The sequence below is a fragment of the Falco punctatus genome (assembly GCF_963210335.1).
Source record: "Falco punctatus genome assembly, chromosome: 1".
NCBI classification, from domain to species: domain Eukaryota; kingdom Metazoa; phylum Chordata; class Aves; order Falconiformes; family Falconidae; genus Falco; species Falco punctatus.
The window spans coordinates 860708-884641 of NC_137580.1; the positions used below are offsets into that span (position 1 = coordinate 860708).

At 39.0% G+C, this 23934-nt stretch overlaps 1 protein-coding gene across 2 annotated transcripts in view; it reads left to right on the plus strand.

Moving 5' to 3' along the window:
- The first annotated feature begins 862 nt into the window (after positions 1–862).
- WDR17 (WD repeat domain 17) overlaps positions 863–23934 on the plus strand; it is a 65683-nt gene continuing 42611 nt past the window's right edge. Inside the window, exon 1 of one of the 2 annotated variants that reach the window (XM_080404781.1) lies at positions 863–925. Coding sequence is in view for 1 of the 2 variants with exons in the window: in XM_080404782.1 (XP_080260908.1) it covers positions 16318–16428 (111 nt within the window). In the remaining variant the exon portion in view is untranslated. Of the gene's footprint in view, positions 926–11075; positions 16429–23934 lie in introns of those variants that run through there. The other variant, XM_080404782.1, reaches the window with a different exon arrangement.

Consider the following 23934-nt stretch of genomic DNA (forward strand, 5'->3'; position numbering starts at 1 on the left):
ATGCATAGGTAGCAGCTACAGAGGAGTTCGCTTTAATGAAAGAAATCACGACTTAGTTAGCTTTAATGAAAGAAATCAAGGCCTATTTTTGTAGTTCTGCAATTCATGGGCTACCTCCCCACTATTACACTGACACAGTAATGGTGATGTAGTGAGTTAATCAGCAAATTTTTCTGCCTGAACAATATTAAAGGAAAAAGGTATTCAGTAGACAAGTTCTGTGCAGGAACTAAAGGAGGGGAGTAGCAGAAGAGAAGAACAAGCAGATGTTGGCCAGTAAATGTCTGTGGATTAAAAGTCCACCTCTGTACCTGATGGCCACAGGCTGGTGGGGTCGGATCCCGGGGAAGGCGTTTGTTACTCCTGTTTGGTGGGATTACTCGGTCTGTGACGGGGTCGTCGGCAGCTCTTTGCGGTCCCTCAGCATGGAGCAACGGTCTCTGCGAACGAGGCACAGCTATAGCCAAATGGCTCGAGATTCGTGTCATCTTACAATGCTGAGCTTGACGACGGTGTCGCCAGGGGGTCAGCGCTGCCCGGAGACCCTCGGAGCGCCCCTCCCCCCCGAGGCTGGCTTCCGATCCCTCGGCGGCACTGCGGACAGCCTGCCCTCTCCCAGCTACCGCCCCGGGGACACCCGCGCGAAGGAGCGGAGCCGGGGCCGGGGTTCGCCCCCTCAGCGCCTCCCAGGCCACGGCGGCGCTGCCGTTAACGGCCGCCGCGCGACCCGCCGCCAGGCTCGCCTCAGGGGGCTGCGGCACTCCGCGCGCGCCCGCCGGCTCCGGGGCAGGGCCCGCGCGCCGCCCGGCTTCCGCCCGCCGGCACCTCCCCCGGGGGCGGGGCGGGCCGGCCGGTTGCCCGGGAGACGGGGTCGGTGTTTCTCCTGCGCGGCGGCGGGCGCGCTGTCGGCGCTGCGGGTGGACAGGTGAGGTCTGGCGGCTTGGGCCCCGAGCGCGGCAGCCGGGCCGGCCGGGCGGGCGGTGTGGGTACGGCGTTTGGCGGCCCGGCTCGGGCGGTAAAGCTGGGTGAGGGCCCGGTTGTCCCGCGGGCGGCGGTTCGGTGGGGCTTGGCCGGGCCGCGCCGCCCTGCGCCTACCTGCGGCCGGGGGGGCCCCGGCAGCCTTCGGGGCCTCGGGCCGTTGTCTGCAGTATCCAGGGCCGGGCTGACGGTGTTGCTGGGGTTTGACACTGGTTTGGGGACTTCTCTAGTGTGCGCATGGCTGTGCGAACCAGCCTGTGTGGAAACGTGGATTTAAAACCCAGGAAATGCGGAGGCAGCGGTCTGTAGGAGCAGCAGACCGGGGGAAGACGCTGCCCTCCGCAGAGGGAAGGGAAGGCTTCGGGCTTGCTCATACTTCACAGGCTTTTCCCAGCTGGGACAAGTGCTGAAGGGGGAGCAAAAACAAGCTTACAGATTTTAAAAAAATATTCAAGTACAAAAGCAAAGTACAGGTTAAGCAAACAAAGTCTTGGAGAACAAATTTAAGACAGCAGGCTCTGTAAATAAATATTTAAAGTTTCTTCTGCTAAATAAATTCTTGTGATATCTTAAGAGATGTTCTTTACATAGAAATACAGTCATGCAACAATTTGAGAAACTTTTGAAAGGCTTGCAAATGCAGGCATGAACTCAAAAGTCTGACTGAGATCTTTAATTGCTCGGAATGCTGTAGTAGAAATCATAATCCTGGATTTTAAAATAAATAAAGACTATACTGTTCTTAATAATTGGCTTGACCACTGCTTGATATAGAACGTAAATACTTGGAAATTTCCTTTTCAAGCCCCAAAACTGGTTGTTTCAAGACTGTCTTCGTGAATCCTATGTACTCAGTCTTTCAAAATCGCCGTGCGCTAGGAGGTCCATTGCGTCTCTTTCTAACTAATAGTAGAGTTTCAATCCCTTCTGTGTTAGGCATGTAGAGCTTTCTGGGTTTATCCTTCACTGAAAAATTTTGTCATGACATTATGCAGTTTCCTGCTATTCATAAGAGCATTTAGGACAGAGAATTCTGATAATAAACACATAAGCAATCAGATGTTCTTGAAACTTTAGCAAAATTTTATTTTGCTTAAGTTATTCATAGTACGGTATATTTCCCATTGTTGTAAAGTAAGTTCAAATTGCTAACCTTTGCACTTCATAATTTTTCTGTAGCCTGTAACCAGGGGAAATTAATTTAGGTTGTGCAGTTTCTTTCCTGATTAAAGACGCAACTGTATAGGTTACTGATCTATTTTGAGGTTTCTGTTACAGAGCAAGTGCATTGAGCAAATCGGTGAAGCTAACTTTGTGTTATCGTTATTTATGTTTTGTGTATCAGAGCTGTTCAAAAGGTTCAATTAAGACTGTAGTCATCTCTGGTTAATTGTCGTAACCCATATGGAGGCGTGGTGATCTAAAGAAACTGCAAAGGTAGTACGGAGTGTGTATGGAGTAATACGGATAATGCAAAAAATATAAAATGTCTTGGAAGCATTGTTTTACTTACTGATTTTTCTAGTAACTTACTAATTATTCCCCCGATGAGATATCTGCTGTCTTCTTCCATCTCTCTTTAAACGGAAGTGTCATTCTGTGTGTTCTGTTACACCAGGTCTTGGACTCATTGTGTATCTCTGGCTATTCAAAGGACCCATAACACAATGATAAACTTGCCATTTGCTATGTGGAATTTTTCCTCATAGCAAGAACAATATAAGAAAGTACTCGCTGAGTTTGGCCCACTGAGTTAAATGGACCATTAGACAGTATTTTATTTCTATCAGTGGTAATAGGAGGTAACTTGGGGAAAGCGTTAGTTCGTCTTCCTGCAATCTGGCAGTCAGCTGATGTGGACAATAAGAGTTCTTCCAGCAAATCCTGGTGAAGATATCATGTGACATATTTTGCTATATAAAGCAAAAGTATGCAGCACAAGAAGAGAAGCAAATATCAATATAACATTTCAATTACAACAACTGGCTACGAGAACTGAGAATTCACCAGTGTAGGGGTATAGGCAGTTCAGTGACATAGTGTGGTACAGGCTGGCAGTTATTTATGGTAGCAGCTGAGCTGTGCTCTGGGCACTGGAGAAAGACGGCGGCTTTTCCCCATTTAAGTCCTATAATCGGTACACCCTGGCTGAAGCCACTGCGGGTATTTATTCCTTATCCTATTCTAGCACCAGTTAGAGAATTGCTGCAGTGTGTGGGATTTAATAGATTAGCAGTAAAGGCTTGTACAGTTTTGCCTTTTTTTTTTTTTTTTTTTTTTTTTTTTAATAGTTGTTAACAATATCATATGCTAGCTCTCAGGACAGTCTCAAGTGTGGGAACTCGTCTCTTCCAGTTCTTTCTGTCATTTGGTGGTGTTTTCATTTATGGCGATGACCTTAATTACACTGTTACCTCTGCTAAAGCTCCTCTTAGATTTTTCCTTGACCTACCTTGTTCAGTTTTATATGGGAAGGTGTGTGTAAGCAGACAAGTTGATAATTAGTCATTTCTAAAATTTTCATCAGTGATGAATCTTTCTAGTCAGTGGCCAGTTGTTGAAATGGAAAAGTATTGTAATCTTTTTTTCTTGGGCTGTATATTGTGTCTCATGTGGGTGAAGTTAATACTGCCTTTTCCCTACTTAATGAAGTTTTTTTGCTTAATGCTTCTACTGACTAGAAGTTCGGTTCAGGTACGGGAACCTTTTATCTACTTTCCAGCTTTTGTGGCCAGTTTGAACCCAGCTGCTTAGTCTGTGTGGTATCTTGACTTAAATAACACTTCTGTATCTCTGGTAGTTACTTTCTCCCATCATTTTTTTCAAATGCTGTATTTAAAATGTTTAAATCCATCTCTCCTGAATATGCTAACCAAATGTAGTGTATCATTACCTAGTATAATGGTGTGAGGCTTCCTTCTGTTTTGAAAATAACTTTCCTAACAGTTCACTGTACATCTTTTCATGGTGACATCCCATTAATGGCTCATACTTCTCCCATGGTTTATCACATCCAATTTTTGTAGGTTTTTTTTTCCCCTCTCTCTTTGACTGATTCCCTTCTGTCTGTTGTACTGTAGTTGTGTAGTTTGTACTTGATTTCATGGTCTCTTGAAACCAATCATCTGTATGTACGTGCAGGGTTTTTTGGGGGGATAGAGTTTACCCCATCCCTTCGACTTGTATGTTTTAAGGTCTATTTTGTTTCTGTCTTGGATGTAATTGTTGGTATTTACTTGTGCCATTAGACAACCTGGTTTTGCCTCTTCTTCAGTAGCCTCTTAATGAGACATAAATTGCCTAGTTTATTGATAGTCTAAACCCTAATCTCTTTGGTTTTGACCTTCTGTATTCTTTCTTTCAATCTTGTTAAAGAATCATTTGCAGTTGTTATGCTAGACTCGACTCACACAAACACAGCGTAGGTAAATCAAGGCCGAAGAGCGCTAATTAATGCTAGTATTTTAATTCTTTTAACTTCCCCTTCTAGTTGTTACCTATTGTTTGAAAATACCTGCAGTGGGAGACTGTAATGATGGAATGAAACTGAGTATGTCAGATCCCAGAGATCAATTCCATACCTAAGTTAAGATACCAGGAAATAAAAATTAAGAACACTTCCACTTTGGAGTGTGAGGTTAGTGTTGAGAAGACCTCTGTAATAATTTGTTCCTAATCTGCAGCATGTTTTTTATATTTAACCTGCTGGCTATGAACAGACATTTAGTTGTATTCCATTCAGGTTTCCCGAGATTGGAGTGCGATCTTGTTGCAGTTAAAGAAGTTTCTTTTTTTTGGAGGTGATTGTGGTGTTTGTTTTTTCATGGTTCTTTATGCTTCTGTGGTTATTGGAGCACAAGGGGCCCCTGAAGTGTGTAAGCAAAATTGTTAAATTGACTGCTCTGTAAAAATCCTTAGGGCAGAAAATCTCCATGTTTTATAACATTAACTTGGAGACAAACTTTCAAGAGTAGATCTGTTTTTCTAATAAAGTCAGCTCTGTCTTACCTATGTCCAGCTTTAGCTAGTTTTGCAAATTTGGAAAATTATTATTAGCAGGTGTGTGACAGGATACGGTTTGTACAAGATAATATACAGCTGGATGTCATCCACACTGGCTATTCAGCCTCTCAGCTCATCAAATCCATTAAGAAGTACATCCATGTGATGAATAGCATAGGGACATGACCAGATATGAGGGATTTTAAATACTACTTTGAGCTTCACAGCTAGAGAGAATTTTCTCCTTTTTTCTTTAGGTTTTTTTTCCCCCCTACTTTCAAGTTACGTTCTCTGTGGGCTTGTTTGTGCTTCAGATGCTGAATTTTTTTTCTGCTAAAGAAAATTCTTGGTATGTTGAGTTAAATATACCGAGGAAGTGGTTTTGTTATTTCTTATATCTGCCATAGAAATGTACTTAAATGTAAATTAAATAACAAGTATTATTATGTTAATGTCCAAATCAGCAGAATGTAGTTTAAAAAGTGATTATTATTTAAATATTTCCTTTCAATTGTGTTCATTATCATCCCAGACAGGGATTTGCGCTATCATAATCTAAATTTATTATAATATAACATGTTTTTGAAGAACATGTTAGAATGGAATGACTTGGCTAGACATAGATAAATCCTGTGAGCATGACACAAATAACGTATGCAACATCTTTCTTGCAATATTAACTGTTTGTTGGCAGACTGAACTATCAGTTAGCAGCTGTGTGGTGTTTAGCTACCTGCTGGGTTAAATCATGACACCGGGGCACCTTTCAGCTTTCAGTACATTCAAATTTTATGTGTAGTAATTATGAAACTGAGACAAGCATTTCAGTACAGACATAGCTTTATGAATAAGATTGTAATTTTTCTCCATATATGCTGTGTGCCCTTTTTGTCTTTTTTAACCAAGGAATTTGAAAATCAGAGATATTTAACTTTCCCTTTTTTAAAACATTATTTGTATTCTTCATGGAACTTAAATGGAAGCATCTGGTAAGCCATAGTAACAGTGATACTGTATATATAAACATACTCATTTATATGTTATCTTAAAAGATTTTGATTTATTTTCTTAGAAAAAAAGGCTATGAAATTTCATTGAATCTTTTTTCAAGATCCAGTTACAGAACATCCTTAGGAAGATACGTGATCAAGTCCAATCCACTGCTATTGTTGGCAGCTAGAGCCTAATCTCCTCCATAAACTGATAAAGCTCAATCTTAAAAGTAGCTATGTTTTTATCCTTGTATTCTTCTGGGAAGGTTGTTCTAAAGTCTCATCCTGGTCCAGATCTGGTGATGATGATGGTGTTGCACATCTGTTACTAACAGCTTATTGTAATCACTGTGAGGGTGGCGTGGCTATCCTGTATGTCATGTTGTCCTGATAAATCCATACAGCTTGTTGGGAAGGGACAAATGAGGGGAAAAATAAAAAGGGCAACCATTTAAAGCCCTGCTTGTCTTTGTGCCCTGAACAGCTTGGAAAGAGTAGAGGAAATCTGATTCTTAACTGACCTCAAGTGACATAGGAACACAGAGATACAGGTTTCCTGTGTCATTGTCATGTGATTGCTTATTGCACAGCCTTACTGTAAAGATTGTGTTTTCATGTTTATTTCAGGGTATTTGGGTTCATTACATGCTTCATATTCTCAATATAAAGGTTCTTAAAGCGCTAATTAATAAATAAAACCTGAAGCTTTTTAACTGAGTTCTTCACTGTAGCTGTTTAATGTAACGAGTTTACAAAATGTTGTATAAATTATGAAATTAATGAATTTTTATACTCTTGTAATTTAAGGATTTTTTTAAAGTATTTTGTTCTTGGGTTTTTTTTGTTCTATGTTTAAGTTATAACAACGTTAACTCCTATAATGAGTTTTGTGGCTTCAAAATGTGTTAGAAGAGAAAATGGGAAGTTCTAGCATGTTAATCTTTAGCATATAGTAATTCAGTAGATAATTTCTAGAGCTATGATGGGATGTACTATGAAACAATGTCTATGTGGATTGACAGAGAATTAGTTTCATTATGGAAATGGGTATAGTGAATCTAGAGACAAGCTTACTAAAATACCAATTTCTGAGGTGTAAATACAGTCTATTAATTGAAAGCAATTCTTAATTTGGAATCCTACTTAATGTTACTGATTTTATCCTTTGTTTTCAAGGTAAACTATACATGTATGTTATATTTGGGGATATCTTTTAGTGTGTAGAGATCGAGGCCACTATATTTTTCGGCATATCCTTTCAGAGTCTTTTAAAGTCATGTTTTTGGAGAGAGCAGGGTAGTGGCTTACTCATTATAAGAAGATACCTGTACTGGAGTGTCCAGAATTAACTTCAACTTTCATATCAAATACAAATAGAAGATAAACATTGATTATTTTTTAAGTTTTTTGTAATTATCGACTTCTGTAGCACTGAACTTGAACCATGCATTTTGATGTTCTTATCCTAAAGCATCACAATTTGGATCACTTCCATTTTATCTTTCTGACTGGTTTAGGGTTTTTGTATTTATGCCTAGTCAATCAAACTTTGGGGCAAAGTATTCACCTGTTTTATCTGTGGTAATGCGGGTAGTAACCTCCACTAACTGTCACTATTTACACATTGCACGTCCTTCCTTATAAGGAAGAATCATTAAAACCCGTTGGCAAAACCCAATTACTATCTTACTACTGCTGGATCATATCTTAGAGGAAATTTCATAGGGTTTAAGCTTTCTGTCCTGCCTAATGTCCACGCTTAAGGTAACTGAAGGTTGTCATCATCAATAAAGTCCTTACTTGGAATGAAATCCTCTCCTGCTGGAAGTTAGGAGAACTTTCTGGCGCTGAAATCACATTGATCAGTTTAATACTGAACTTTTTTGAGAATAATTTGGTTTAGGAATCCAAATAAGGATTAAAGAACATTGTATTGTTGGCCACATTGATCCGTTGTCATTTCAGACAGTGTTCCTCAGGCAGTAATTCTGTGAATATGTATGACTTCTTTTGTCCTTGACAGATGATGCTCATAAACTTGAGAAGACATTTCTTCTGCAATCTCAGTCAATATCTCTGAGGCTATACGCGTTACGAACGTAAATCTGAAGGGGGGGGAAAAAATGTTTAGCATAGAGTATAGACCTTTTTTCCCCAGTATCTGCAGGAGCGGTCTGCAAACTAGGACCATGCGTGGCAATCAGTTAGCTGAGGGGAATGTGCTCGAGCTTGTAGGTCACGAACCCTGGGAGGACAAGGAGTGTGAATAGACACAACAATTAACATGATGAGGCATGTTTACAGAGCACAGGGGAGTGGGAGACCGATGGCGCCAAGGAAAGGTAACACCTTGCGGTTAATTGCTGGCAGTTAACCACCAATCAGGGATTGCCTAGTATGCAAGGCTTAGCTTCAAGAACCAATTAGTTTAAAACGCGCAGCTTCTGAAAGTGTATAAAACCTCGTGCTTCTGTACAATAAATTGACATTTGCTTGCATCAAGCTGCGTCCCGTCTCTTCATTCGCCGCAAATTGGTGACCCCGACGTGATGCGTTTAAGGATCTGACGTGAAGGGCTCTCGAATCGCCTATCTGAGCGACATGCAGCGAATCCCACAGAACTTTGAATGATCTGCTGAAAGGAAGCAGGAGCCGGCCTGAAATCCCTCCGGAGTTGAGAGGTGAGCTGTGGGAAATCCGTAATGGGGAATCAGGCTTCGTCCCCGGAAAGAGACGTATATGGACTCATGAAGGGTCTTCTAGTCAGATCCGTGAGTCCGTGCCTCAGTCTCCTCAAATGGTGACCCCTATGGTGGTGTTCCGAAGCCTTGGAAGAATAAGGACGGAAAAAAGACAGCTCGTGGAAGAGGGCTGCGTTCCGGAGGAGACGGCTTGGCTGAACGATCGTCTTGCTGTCTGGACCAGGCGGACAACCTAAACCCCGAGGATAACACCTGTATTCATCGAGACAGGTGAGCAGCCAAGAAACTTTAGAGACTTTGAAAGAATGAAGGTGTGCACACAGCAGCCAATTGTATGATGCTGCCGCGGAGGGGAACTCCGTGTCGGGAATGCATTTAGCATCTTGGTGGCAAATTCTGACTACTCTTTGCCAAGTGTGGACTAATTCTACTAACAGTGCTAAACCAGAGGAAGCTGTAAATTCCACCAACGGCGCGACTCTTCTCAAGACACAGTCAGCGATGGCGATTCTGTCCACACCTCCTCTGCCCCCAAAGCTTCTGTCACTGATTGCAGCGACCCTCACAACACAGGAGCAAGCACGGGAACAGGACAACTCGGACAATGATTTTATTGACACTGATAAACCTTTTGATCCAGGTCCTATAGATCTGGAAAAGGAGCTAGACCTTTCCCCCACCCCCTTGTCTCTCCTGATGCATAGATTGTATTTTTGGGGAGGGTGAAAGGGAGTCTGAGGGATTGGTGGCAGGAATGCAAGTGGGAAACACTTCAGTGATAGGTTTTGGGAGTCGCTATGGCATGTTCAGTATTTTGTCAGACAAATCAACCTGCAGAGTGGCAGCCTGTGCAATACGAGGCTGTTAAAGAGTTAAGCAAAGCAGTGCGTGAAGGGAGGATTCATAATACATTTGCTATGTTCCTTCTTGAAGTGATGGCAGAGCCTTATACACTCACACTGCATGATTGGAAGTTATTGCTTTGTATGGTACTAACTGATACAGTATATGATGTGGTTATCTGATTTTTGTGAGCTATGTGTAGTGGCCTTGACTGAAAACCTTAATCGGGGAATTGCTGTTAACTATGAGCAGTTGGCTGGAGAATATTTGACCTAACAAGAGATGAGAGAACAGCTGGGTATTGTGAAGAGGAGAATAGGAAAGATAAACATGGTTATCTAGTGTTAATAGGTGTCTGCATGCTTGTAGAGATATATAGCTGTGTAACTGCATGAATGATTCCTGCTCTGAGCCTGGTGGAGCATACAGCTGCGGTTTGCGTCCGGGCTCAGAGATGTAAATAGGGGCTTCTTTGTTACGGTAAAAGTTTTTCTCTTTGCATAAAAAAGAGAGGGAATGAAGGGAATGACCCCAGAGGTATGTGCAGAGAAGGCATGCGATGTTTTGAACTTTTTGACTGAACCAGTTCTTGTTTGGTGTGCCTTTCCACCTATGTATAATGTTAATCCAAAAGAAGATGATATTGTTTACACTTTGAGTGTCGATAATTGTCTTTTTGTAGATGCTAATGTAGTAGGAGGCTATGATGGGAAGTATTGCAGTGGTTCTTCTCTTATCCGGAGTAACAGCAGGGAAAGCATTAGAGTTAAATCACCTTGTTTGGTAGGCAGTTAAGAATGTGAGTCAAAATTGCCACTGCTTTTTGTTGTTGGTTCAAGGACATGGCTGTGAGGATTTTGATGGTATGCGCTGCGGGGATTTTAGGCGCCCCATTGCAGCAACATGTTATCAAAATCTGAGAAAATGTCAGCCTTTTTGGCATTCATTCAATCAATTGGCAGTATTGTTTGTTTGCTATTACCTTGGTTGCTGTCATGTTTGCAAGGGCCCTGCAGAACATGGCAAACCTGGTACTAGCTGTTCAAAAACAAAAAGGGGCAATTGTAAAAGACAGTGGGTTATTTTGACACTGATAATATGTCTTAGTTGCTTTTTTATTTGTTCTATTACTTATACCTTGTTTTTACTCGTTCGGTCTCAAAGGTTCTTTTTGTGCAACAGGAAGGGGGAGATGCAGGAGCGGGCTGGAAACTAGGACCATGCGCGGCAATCAGTTAGCTGAGGGGAATGTGCTTGAGCTTGTAGGTCACAAACCCTGGGAGGACGAGGAGTGTGAATAGACACAACAATTAACATGATGAGGCATGTTTACAGAGCACAGGGGAGTGGGAGACCGATGGCGCCAAGGAAAGGTAACACCTTGCGGTTAATTGCTGGCAGTTAACCACCAATCAGGGATTGCCTAGTATGCAAGGCTTAGCTTCAAGAACCAATTAGTTTAAAACGCGCAGCTTCTGAAAGTGTATAAAACCTCGTGCTTCTGTACAATGAATTGACATTTGCTTGCATCAAGCTGCGTCCCGTCTCTTCATTTGCCGCAAGTATCAACACCTTATGTGAAGGATTCCTAAACTTATTTGTCCATTCTCTATATCCTACAGTGGCACATCACTGCTTGTGATTGCAGATCCTAGAATTGTGGTCGCTACATGCATTACGATCCTCATAGGAGTTGCTTGTGTGGCAAGGTGGAAACGCCTTATATGAACATTACCTCCTGTATGACCCATCAAGCTAATAAACTACATACTCCATCAGTCTCCTTCATCTGCCTGTTTTGTACTCTTCTCCTGAGTCAGCAAGCTTCTTTGAATCCCTGTAACTCACAGTTGTGGAGCTTGCAGCTGTGAGGTCTAGTGTCTCTGCCATTTATACAACCTTCTGCTGGTGGGCTTGGTGCACTCACCATCCAGGCAGCTGTTGGTATACTCTGGAGCTCCCCAGTTCACCCCCTCCATCTCCAAAGTGTAGCTTTCACCTTATGAACCATCTTTTGTTCCACTTCTGTCTGTCTTCCTCACTTGAAGTTTACCAAACAGAGTAATACAGGAAAAAAAAAAAAAAAGAGAAACTGCCTTCTAGAAGAATGTTTTCTATCTCCTGTCATGGCAGCAAGATACTGGTTTTCATGACGCTGTTGAGATGAGGGACACTAGACTCTGTGAGCAGAGGAACCTTCCAGAACCATGGCCAGCAACAGCTGCCCTGCACTGCAGCATTACACTGTGAGAAGGTAACACTGGCCATAGGCACCCAAACCGCGGCCCTTCCCAGGTCAGAATGCCAGTGTAGTGACCTCTTGTGAGCTTACAAGACTGTAAGCTTGACCTGATGACGTTATGGCATCGAGTGTTGCTCCTCTGCATCATCTGTTCCACCAACGTACAGGCTTTAATTGGCCTGACCAGCCCATAATTCTTGCTCTGCAGTCTCCGCCGTTACCCCCTTTCTTCCCCATGGCAGGGGTTTAACTGTCTGTTTCCAAGGCAAGTTCTGCTACGGTGCAGCTGAGTAACCTTAGGTCAGACTGTGTGGAAAGAGTGAAGCTGGGAGAAATCTTGTGGGGGCCTCTATCCATGCACCTTCCACCTCGGGGCTCTAGAGCTGCACTGGAGCTCAGGCCTTTGCCTTGGTCTGTGCCTGAGCTGCGCCATAGCCACGCTGGGCCTGCCTGTAATGCCTTGCTGCTTCCGACCGTGCCCTGCTGAATTCCTGTCGTGATCTTGGATTTACTTTGGCCCTGTGAACTTACCTGGTGATCACTGGACTGTCAGCTGAACCTGGTTACCATCACTAGCCCTGTTCTGTTGTTTTTGAGTACTGAGGGATTGTGTCCCTCGTCAGCAAGATCACCCCCTGCATACTTTGTGGTCACCTTTGGCTCCTGGCTGCCATACTCTGCTGAGTAGCCTGCTTACACTGCTTTCTGCTGGTCTTATTGCAGGCAGGTAAGGGCCCTGCTCCGAACAGAAAGTCTCTCTCGGAGTCTAGACTGAGAAATAAAGAATAAAGGCTGCACAATTACGTGAAGGGGAGAGAGCAGAGTCCGTGGTCCTGTATTGTCCAGCTGCCTCTCTGGCATTGTAGAAGTTGGCCTTCTCCTGGGCACACTGGCTCCTTCACAGCCCTGAGACACAAACCAAGTACGACAGTGGGACTTGGTGAGGGCTGTGGACAGTCTGGACAATGTACTTGAATATGTGCTAATACAGCTGTGGATGCAGGAGGTGCTAAGCATTGGGAAGTGACCCAGAACTGCATTAAATCTAGAATGCTATTTTTGTATGCTTTTAGTTGGCTTATTTTGTGTATCTCACTTGCCTTTTCAAGTTTACATGGCAATGTAAATAAGCTGAAGTGCGGAGCCCAGCAAGATATCTTGGGTTACTTTAAAGTATGCTCTTGGAATTATATGTATTTCTCTAGAAATCTTATATTACAACATTAATAGCTATTGCAATTTCCACCTCAAATGATGAGAAGATAATATTTGTGAGTGCTAAATAGTGACAGACCTTTTTGACTTGTAACATACATTGACAGTACTGTTCTCGTTGTAGCATATATTTAGCTATTAGTTATTACATATGCGTAACAACCGTTGTTTCTAAAATGCAGTTACTGTACCAGTATGTTCCCTCTAGGAGTTAAGTCCTGACCCTGAAAAGGGTAAAATGATACTATGGCTGAAATGTTCCAAAGTTCCAAAGAGAGGATTGTGAAATACCTACAGCAGAGGCTTGATCACAGATTATCTCAGATTGGAAGGGAGCTGTAAGGATCATTGAGTCTGAACTCCCTGGTCCTTACAGGACTACCTAAAACTAAGCCATATGAATGAAAGCATTTTCCAGGTGCTCCATGAACTCTGATAACCTTGGTAGCGTGACTGCTTCCATGGGGAGCCTGTTCCAGTGACCAACCATCTTCTTGGTGAAGAACCTTTTCCTAACATCGAAAGTGAACTTCCCCTGATGCAGCTTCATTCCATTTCCTTTTGTCAGCTGAAGAATTAAACAGTTGTTTCTGCATGAAATGAATAAGATCTGTTATATTTTTTATCCCCTCTGGGATATTGCAAATACATTTATTGGGTAATTGATTGCAAGGCCGTATAGATGTCTCTTTTGGTCTGATCTATTAAAATTTCCTATTAACATTCAGTGCTTGAACAAAAATCCAGTTTTTTGACTTTGACATCATAATATGTTTTGTTGTCCTTAAAAGTGATTGCAAAGAACACTTAATTAAACGTACCATCTGGGCTTTGGGTTAAGTGCATACTAAGTTATTTATAAAGCATTTAATAAGATTTATAATAAGATTAATTATAAACATTTAAGGGATGGAATACTTTGAGATTTTTCATATTTTTATTGTAATACTTAGTACGTAGTTTCCTTCATCCTCCACTGGAGTATTATACCTATAGTATAATAATTTTTCCAGCAGCTGGAGGTGAATGATGGAATAGGCAAACAAATGCAATGGACCCATGATGCATTTGCATCTACTAGTCTTTCTTGTCTTCATTTTTCAAGTATAATTTAGCACAAAGCTTTTTACTTTATTTACAGGTAATTGTAACAAATCAGTTTAAGCAGTTTAAGTTCCCATTGACTATCTTGTGATTATTTGAATTGCATCTGTACCTTTGAGCCCAAGGTAGCACCAGTTAATACAGTATCCGTATTAATTTAGCCCATGCTCTCCTGATGATTCTGAAAATGTGAGCCATGGTGTTAGTCTCTTTTGAGACTCATTCTAATAGGTTGGTATTGAGACTAGAAAATTCAGTTCACATACATTGTGGAACAGCTGTAGGTGTAAACCAAACAGATTTGTTATTGTTGAGCTACATGTTAGACTTTGCTCAAGCTTCTGAATATATGTGCTATATATATGTGACCTTATAACAGACAGAGCAGCCTGAAAGCAAAGGCTTTCCTAAATGTGCCGGTATTAATTTATTTTAAACTATGATTTTGGGGTGTAACAAGCAGTAACAATGTGGATAGGATTTGTTTAGCAAATTGTAAAATTTTTGTTCATAGGAGTGGTACATCAGTAACATTTTTATCATTTAGTCATAGACCATGGATATAGTGAGGCATTTCTTCAGCTGTATGTATAAAGATGTCTGAATTAAACTACATGGGAAATATAGGATTATGAGACCATGCAGTTTTGTGTATTTTGCATTGTTTATGTTTGAGCCAAAGTCTGAAAGGGCAAGTAACCTGAAAAATTTCAGCAGTATGATGGGAAATACCTCTGTGTGCTGTTCTGTATGTATCCTTTCCTCTGGAGGACTGTATAACTGCACAAAAAAAATAATAATTATCTGCTAATCTGGGAATGCTGCTTCCCCTAAATATAGTGGGTTTCTTGATTAAAATTTTTATTATTTTGTGTGGTTTGTTTGTTGTTTGGTGGGGAGGGTTCCCCTTGGATGTCATTTCTGAGTAAGAGGTTGGAAAGGAAAAGTATTGCTGCTTTTCTTTATTTCCCCACTGTGTATCTGAGAATGTAGTTTACTTATACAATGTATACAATAGCCTTATTGGAAACTATGTGTGCTAGAGTAGGACGGGTAATGATACTGAATTGCTCTTTGGAAATGGTTAGTAGTGTTAACCAGTAACTCTAGATTAGTATCTGGTACTTCCAACTGTTCTTTTCTTACTTTGTTTAGTTTATTTCTTGATTAAACAATTGACTTCACAGTCTAGCTTTTGCATTTCTTAGGAATTTTGGGTAACAGCTTGTTAACCCAGTACAGAAAGGCAGATGTTGCCTGGGTTGTAGATTTCTCGAAGAAACTGGTGATTTTTAGGTCTCCGTAATATCTGTTGAGGATTTGACAGTTTCTGCAACCGTGCAGTCAGGAAGATCTGTATGATAATGTCTCCTAAACGGCACAGTTGATGAGGTGTGCTGCTGCAGTACTCAGTTGTGGTGTGAACAATACAGCTTTTATTCCTCTTTTTACTTCTTGTTCTCATTGGTATAATGCACTGTGAAATCTGATGTAAAACTTGGGAGCATACCAGAAAAAGATAACTAGCTGCAGAAGGAATAAATACAGTCAGATAAGTGAAACTCTCCTGAAGGAGAGAAAAGAAGCAGATGCATTACAATGAATTAATGAAAATTAGGCTTTTTAAATTTTCCAGCCGGTGCTGGTGCCTGTGTCTGAGCCCTTCAGGCTCTGCTGGCTGCTAACAATGGAGATGCAGATCTTTTTCTCATGCTTTTTTTTTTTTCTCTTTTTAAAAAAATGTTAAACATAAGATGTTTGGCGCTTGCGATAATCGTGGCTCCTCCTACTGTGCCAGTTGAAACCCCTCCCTGCGTAACCAAAACGTAGCGCTCCCCATGATTCTGAAGGTATTTTACATTTCAATACAAGCTTTTGTGCACTGAACCACATTTCTTACAGACAGTACATTTGAAAAAAAGGAAAATAATTTTTATGGAGACTCAAACAGCATCTCATTTTCAGAGCTCAGAAGCATTGAAAAATGGAGCTTGAAGCACTAACCTGTTTTAATTTAAAATACTGGAATATAAAATTTAGTAATTGATTCAGTGTTGATTTCTGTTTTCCGTTTCAGAATCCGTTACATGTGGCATTTAAATTGCTGTTGAAGTATTTTAGATTACATTAATAAGCTTTACATTTATAAATATATAGAATCATATCAGAGTTCAGATCTGATCTTTGGGTAGTTTGTTATAATGTTGAGTAAATTTTAGCACAGGATCATTGTACTTACATGTGTTCAGGTCCTTTAGTTTTTATTTCAACTCTGCCTTCTGTCATGGCTTGGATGACTTATATTTCCCACTGGTTTGATGAAGATGATTGGTATGAAGGACAACAACGAGTAAGAATTGTTTACATTAATATTTTCTCTTTTACTTCTTTTATATTTTTCTTCTTTAAGCTGCTGTTTAATATATTACTAGCACCAAAAGTAATATTCCCATAGTGGTGCTAAGAAGGGATTTTTAGTAGTTTTGATGAACGTCTTGAATCATAGATAAACACATGTAAAATGAAGTTTATTGCAAATTAATGTTGCTAACTGCATAAAAGATACTGGAAGTTTAGTGGCCACCTAGTTGCATTTTTCTGGGTTGCATAATTTAATGAGTAGTAATTCTTTAATATGTAATGAGATAGAAATCAAACATTTAATTGTATTGTATTAGGAGGAATTAATGTACTGTGCATGGAGTAAACTAAAATAATTATGAACAGTAATTGAGTAAAAAATATTTGGGAGACATCAAATTCACCTAGGGTAATTTTCAAGTTATACATTGGATATCTGTATATTTTTATGAACATTTTTCCGAGGAGGAGAGGTTGTTACTATAGCAACATTTGCAGTATATCTTGGATTTTTTTAATGTTTATTAACTGCATGTTTTGGGCAAGCTTGATCTACTGCTGCTTTTGTAGATTTATGGTGAGAGGTGAATATAAGTCACATTTCTTTCACTATACCAAGCTCCTTTATGTAACCATATATTTCTGTAATTTTTATTTCTCATTTTGATAGTATACTCTTAGCTAATGAATTAGAGATGCTACTGAAACATAAAGGCCAGGAGCTGCTTTAATTGTGTTATTGTGTATTACTCTGTAATGCCAGCTATATGATTATAAGTACTAAAAACTAGCAGGTTTTAATATTTCTCCACTGTTCTCATTTTGCGTGTTATTCATGATATGACTGTTCCACATGTGGAGTTATCTTTTAAGAGCTGCTCATCAGGGATTCGGGAGTGACATGTGTCAAGAGGTAACTTTATCTGAAATCAGAAGCATCATAGCAATTTGCCAGCAGAAAAGCAATTTTCTGGTGATTGTGGTAGCTCTGGGCTGGAAGACGAGAACAATATTCTTACAGAGGCTTAGATGCTTTATGCTGAGATCAGACATGGTTGTATGTATTTCTTTGTATTACGTAACAGTATCTGAAGACTAGATCTCTGGTACCATACAACTAACCAATACTTAGAGATGATGGTTTTGTTACCACTGCTAGATAGGATGTCTTGGGTTGATTAGGTATGTAGTTCAGCATAGCCGGTGATGTGATGTTAGAAATACCAGCATTTCTCCATGCCCTATTTCAAGCCCTAGTGTTGCTTTGTAGATTATCTTGTTAAAGTTGCACAGTAAAGGATATTCTAATTAAACTGCACAAGTAGCATAGTCAAGACAGTCAGAAACTCTCCTTTGTAAGACCTACCACAAGTTACTGTTTTTTAAAGGTTAAATAGTTGGCCTTAGGTTTTCTAAGCAGGGTAACTATCTTAGATTAATATCTTTGTTTTTAATGTCAAGTGTTTGTTTCTGTAAAATACAGTCTGAGGCTGTGACTGTGAATTCAAACTTTTTCGAGACTTCAGCAAGAGGCCCACAACTTCTTCCCTTGTGAAGCCAGAGATACTGTGGTTAAAACAATTCTAGTAGCTATTTGACTCCGAGTTTATTGTGGAGGTTTAAAATGGCTGCAAACACTAGTAGAGCACTTGTTTATTTAGAATGATCTTTTAAATAATAGTGTTCTTTTGCTAGTCAGCGTCTGGATAACTGAGTACACTCATTTTGAACATTTGCTAGGTTATCGTTAAGTTAGGAAATGTCATCTGCAAATGTAGGTTGTAGGAGTCTAGCTGAGGTTTCTGGCATTTTAGAAGAATCTTGCTAAAATTCAAAGCCTTCTGCAAGGAACTGTCTTGTGTCTCGTTAATCTGATTCTCTGGGTGCCACAGATAGTCTGTGTGCCCTGAATTGCATACAAAAAATAGAAAAACAATTTGATTTTCACAGAGAATGGTACTGCATAGTGGTACAACCTGATACTGTTACAAGCACTAGACTACCTAGATTAAATTCTCCTGGAAATACGAAAGGTTTAACTTTTGTTTAGAGCAGTAGGTGCATAAACCTATGTAATTATTCTACATTGTTCTACATGTGACTGTCATGATTAATATAGTCAGTTTTTGCTCATCTTTTGCCCAGAAGTAGTTGCTTGAAGTAGTGTGTAACAGTCTCAGTAATACTGTTTAGAGACCTACATTAGAAACTGCAGTTTGATTGTCCGTATAAAGAACTGAAAATTCTTTATCGTTTTGTGGTACTCCATGCAAAGTAGGAAGAATCTTTGTTTTAAAGGAGTAGCTCAACTAATAATTGAGATATCTGGCTCTTTAAAGAGTACAACTGAAATACAACACCACCATCTGTATCTTTTTTTCTAAGCTTTTTTTTTCCTATTAATATTAATGACAACTGATCTTGGACAATATAGATTTTGTCAGAATTTTCATAGTGTAAGATTTCTTTTAATCTTCTGATGTACTTACTTTTAAATTTGGGATTCCCCAGATTCATAAAGTAATAGATATAAATACATATAAAGGTAATGGATAGGTAGCATAGAATTGTACATTTTTTAAATTCTGAAATGCTCCTTCCAGAAACATTGAAGTTTTTGGAAATTTCATTGCTCTGTTTATTCTTAGTAAATTAAATTTGTCCATTGACTTTTAAGCTGCATATGCACAGAATATTTCCAATTATCCTTTATTTCATGGGTCTGGACATAATAATCAGAATTCAATTTCTTAATATCACTATACTGTGCTAAATGTTTTCCAGCCCCATTGGAAGAAGGCTAGTATTAATTACACTTAACGTTATTACATGAGTCTCGGTGTTGTTGAGGCAGGCATAGTTACGATTAAGTTGGCTTCCACAGTGTCTTGCACTTGGATATTTCTTGGTTGGTTTGAAGGTGTTTGTGGTTTTAGCAAGATAAATTCACTGTCCATTAACTGGTGCTTCAAACTGGTCCCATCAGATAGAGTAATGAATTTGAAACTCTGTGGTTCATAGGTCACGTTTTCATTTCCAATGGATTTTTCCCACAAAGATGGGTAAATATACCCAATGTTTTTAAGGAGACATCACTTTTATGTCACTGAAGAAGATCTTTAATTATTACATTATCATTGACATATTGACAAAAGATACTGGTACCTGGTGACAATAGTCTGGATGAGATATAACAGTTTTATATGTCAAATATACAGGAGTGACAGCATGCTTTCCACATAAGAAAACATACAAACTTGGTTGGAAGATAGCGACAAAAGAATGAACAGAAGCAGAAGACATTGCGTATAGCACTTTACTGCATATAGCTGTTCAGAAATTAGGGGTTTGTATGCACAGAAGCATATTGGTTAACAGAAGGCTACTGTATTTTCACTTCTGTGTGCATGCCATATTGCATATGTACTCATTTGGACAGGTCATACATGATATGGACCACAATTGCTAACAAAATAAGCATATGCTGTTGCTTGTGCTTGGTGGTTATAAATTTATGAATACTTAACAACATGCAAGCACACCTCTTCATAATTAAAGGGTGCTAAGTGATGAGTTTAAAGAGCTATTATTATTCTGTAAATACCATTGTAGCATAATCAGGAAATACAACAAGCAATGAAATACGCTGAGTAGCTGAAGCAGTGAAAAAGGAGTTAGGTTAAAATTAAAATGGTGCCTGTTAAAGAGCTGCAGTTGCCAGGCTACTGACACTGCTGTGGTGTGTGTGTGGTGCGACACAATGCTCTTGCATCCTTTAGCAACTGCATTATTCGGTGAACATCAAGGTTTAGTTCCCTCATCTGTCAAGTAAAACGATTTCATGCTACAACCAGGACAAGATTTTGCATTTTGGAGAGCAGCAAGGTATTGGAATGAACATGGAAATTCTTAAGTGGTTTACAAAAAATGATACCTATGCTAAGGTAGGGATTATTAGGCATTTATCTTGAAGTTATTGATATATAGCCATGTCCATGCAGTTGTTTTAAAATAATATTAACTCTATGGTATACAAAATTGAATATTTTTTTTTCTATATTTAGTAACAAGGAAGGACTTAAAATGTTGCTGCTCATGCCAATTGAAAAGAAAGGTTTTTGTTGTCCTCCCTCTTCCCTTCATCTCCTTGGAAACTGGGCATCCTTTGATAGCTTTCCCAGTGTGGTACATGTTTTTTACATGCGGAGTTTTTTTCAGTGTATGCTTTAGAGTCCAATATTAATACTGGTACAGTCCTTGTATTGAAACAAAATAGTTTTTTAACAAAGTATGAAAAATCTCAATTATGTAAAAATGTGTGAAATCATACGTATATTCAGTTATCCTGCATTTCTAGTTTTCTGCCAGTTTACTCAGGCTGATCTAATGAATGCTGCTTTCTCCTTTGTGCTATGAGTATGTTCAACAGGAATCTGTAGTGTCTGAAAATATTTGTAGAAAACTGCTTTAATGCAGAATTCTTAGGATAAGTTGGTGTGCCACACAATTGTAATTTCTTCTTCTAGATACTGTTGTACTGAATTTCAAAGTGAATGCTTTTTCTTAATTACTATATTTTTTGTAAAACAGTGTAACTCATTACAAGGAGCAGCGAATATTAACAAGTTTAAAGCAGCAAACATTATTATTTAAAGTGCACATTCCTTTCTATAATACAACTCTGAATACTTAGATTTTTCCCATTTTAGTGTATGTTAAAAAGTTACCTATATGAAGAATCGATGTTTAATAATGCTTCTTAAGCATGAATTAACTCAGTGAAATAATGATATACCACAAAGCAGCATTTTTCATCTAAATGCTGGGTCTTATTTAGGAGGCATTTTCATTTGAATTTCAGACTCTTAAGAAAAATACTACATTATCAAAAAATGATTGTTTAGTTTGAAGTTGAGAATGAGGCTTGAATTGGAGAATTTCTTCAAAAAAATCAGTTATTTTTTGTCTTTAAATGTAGAACCAAGAGAAGACAAATGTGTTGTTGTATTTCAAATACGGTACTTAATGTGTCATTATCTGGCAATGCTTACAGACATACATTTAGAACTAGGCTTAAATAATTTTATAGCTATTTGATGACAATGATTTTTTGGTCATTATTAATGTAGCCTAAATTCTAAGCAGTGACATATGCATTTAGAAAACATTAAAATACCCTAAACTATGCAGGTATCCTGATGACGTGAAGAAAATACATAGAAGGCTCTTCATTGTTAATCAGCTGCGTGGCAAACACAGAGAAGAAAGCTCTATAGTGGAGAACTGTCTCCAGACCCAAAGTGCTAGTCTGTTTTGTGGTCATGGTAATTTTAAAAGCAGTACAGAGGACCTTTTTGTTCTAGATTTCAACATTTAGGCTTGGAATCCTCCTTATTTGCAGCTGCTTAGCGTAGTATTTTCCTGTAGACTAGATTTCATGTAGTCAGGAATAACTTCTGTCTCTTATACTAAGGCCAAAAGGAAGATGTACTGAATATATTAACAGGATATTTTTTTTTAAATACAGATTACTGCACCATTCTACAAGACAATTTGTTGTTACTCTGAAAAAAACATATGTGAAATTGTTTTAGCATCTGTAAGACATCTTAACTTTACGATCAATTTTACCTGTAACCAAATGGCAAATTAAACAAGATTTAAGTTAATACTTTCTTACAGATTAAATTTCATCAAATCAGGAACCTCTTAGCTCCCATATAAGAAGGCAAAAGAGAAGATCTGTTCAAAATGAGACAAATCTGTGATTACTGTAAAATAGTTATTTGTGCATTCTTAGTGTCTACGATATATGTTAACTTTTAATCACTCTTACATGTGGTAAACCTACAAACTCAACCTATGATAATCCAATATTGTACATCTAATTCTCTTCTAATTCACTGGGGCTTTTTTAATGTTCCTTATGTTTTTGCTAACATATCTAGTCTTTTAACCATTATTTTTTCCCTGGAATCAAGAATGGAAACAGAGATATTCAAGATATTACTCTGCATTTTAGTAAGTTATGTAATCAACTGGATGACTGATTTCAGAAAAAGTGGTTGTTGGTGGTGCCAGTTATTTTTTTCATTGTGATTGGAAAAAGTCTGTAGTGCAGTTCTGAAATCAGAAATCTTTGGATTTGGGTATATATGTAATTGATACTTTAATTGCACAGAAGCGACCTCTGGAACTTGTAATTTACTAAATGGTAAAAAGAACACTAAGTGGCAAGGAACTTGTAATTTACTAAATGGTAAAAAGAACACTAAGTGGCAAGGAACTTGTAATTTACTAAATGGTAAAAAGAACACTAAGTGGCAAAATTGGAAATTTGGAATCTAATTTTGGTCACTTTTCTGATTCTTTAAGAAGATAAATTCCTCTCTGTGGGACTCATGTCATTCATAACATGAGATGGATTGCAAATGAGCTGCAAGGTGGTGCAATTTATAGAACTGTTCTCTGGAATCTCTAATGTATTTGCTGCAGAAGTCAGAAGAATTAATATCGTTGGCAGAGACAGAAAGGAGGTCTAATAGCCAAAGCACTACTCTGCAGCAGAGTTGTACCTTGTAACCTGTTTTTCTATATATTTCTGCTCTGTTGTTGTACAGTCTCCTTTACCAACATTTTCATTCAGAGGTTAAACATGGGTGTTTGGGGGTTTTCTAGGCATTTAGAATTTGGTCAGAACTATTAAGCACTGTAACTACAGTCAGTGATATCTTAGAGATGATTAGTCCCAGACATTCAATCTGATCCTGATCTGCTACAGCAGTACCCAAAATAAGTCTCTCTCTCTGGTTTTTTTTCCCTTTCACACTCTCCAAAGTAAGAGACTTATAATCTCATGGAGGTTGCTTCTTAAATTTATTCATTACTCTTTGTCTACCAAGTAGATACCCCAAGCAAGAAAAATGGAAGATAAAATTGATCATTCAACTTCATTTTAATCCCTTGTATATATTCATTAAAATGATTTTTTTATTATTATTTATATAATACGCTTTTTTCAGTATTGACCAACAGGTTCCCTTGGCTATTATAAGTCATTATTACCATACCTGTACAAAGTTTTTTCTATATGCACCTTTAATATTAATGTGTTTCAGAAAAGTATTTCCCCCTCCATACAGCTGATAGCAAGTAGGTGAAGTGTGATCTGCAGGCAGCGTATCTCTCCTAGGGCCGTTAGACAGCAGTGCATCGCATAGCCAACCCTTGCACTTAATCAACAGTTGCTCCCTCAAAATACTTGATGGCATTTGAGGTCTCCTTTTTGCTTTTTAATTCCCCTTCCTTTCTGGGGCTTGAAAATGTACTAACACATGGTAAATTGAACATAACTCTCCTTGTCTTTAAAGATTAATAGTCTCATCTGTTTGACCTAAAGATCCCATCCCAGTCTTGGAATGGAAGGATATGAGCTCTTTAGGAAGAACAGGCACGGGAAAAGAGGAGGGGTTGTTGCCCTCTCTGTCAGCAACCA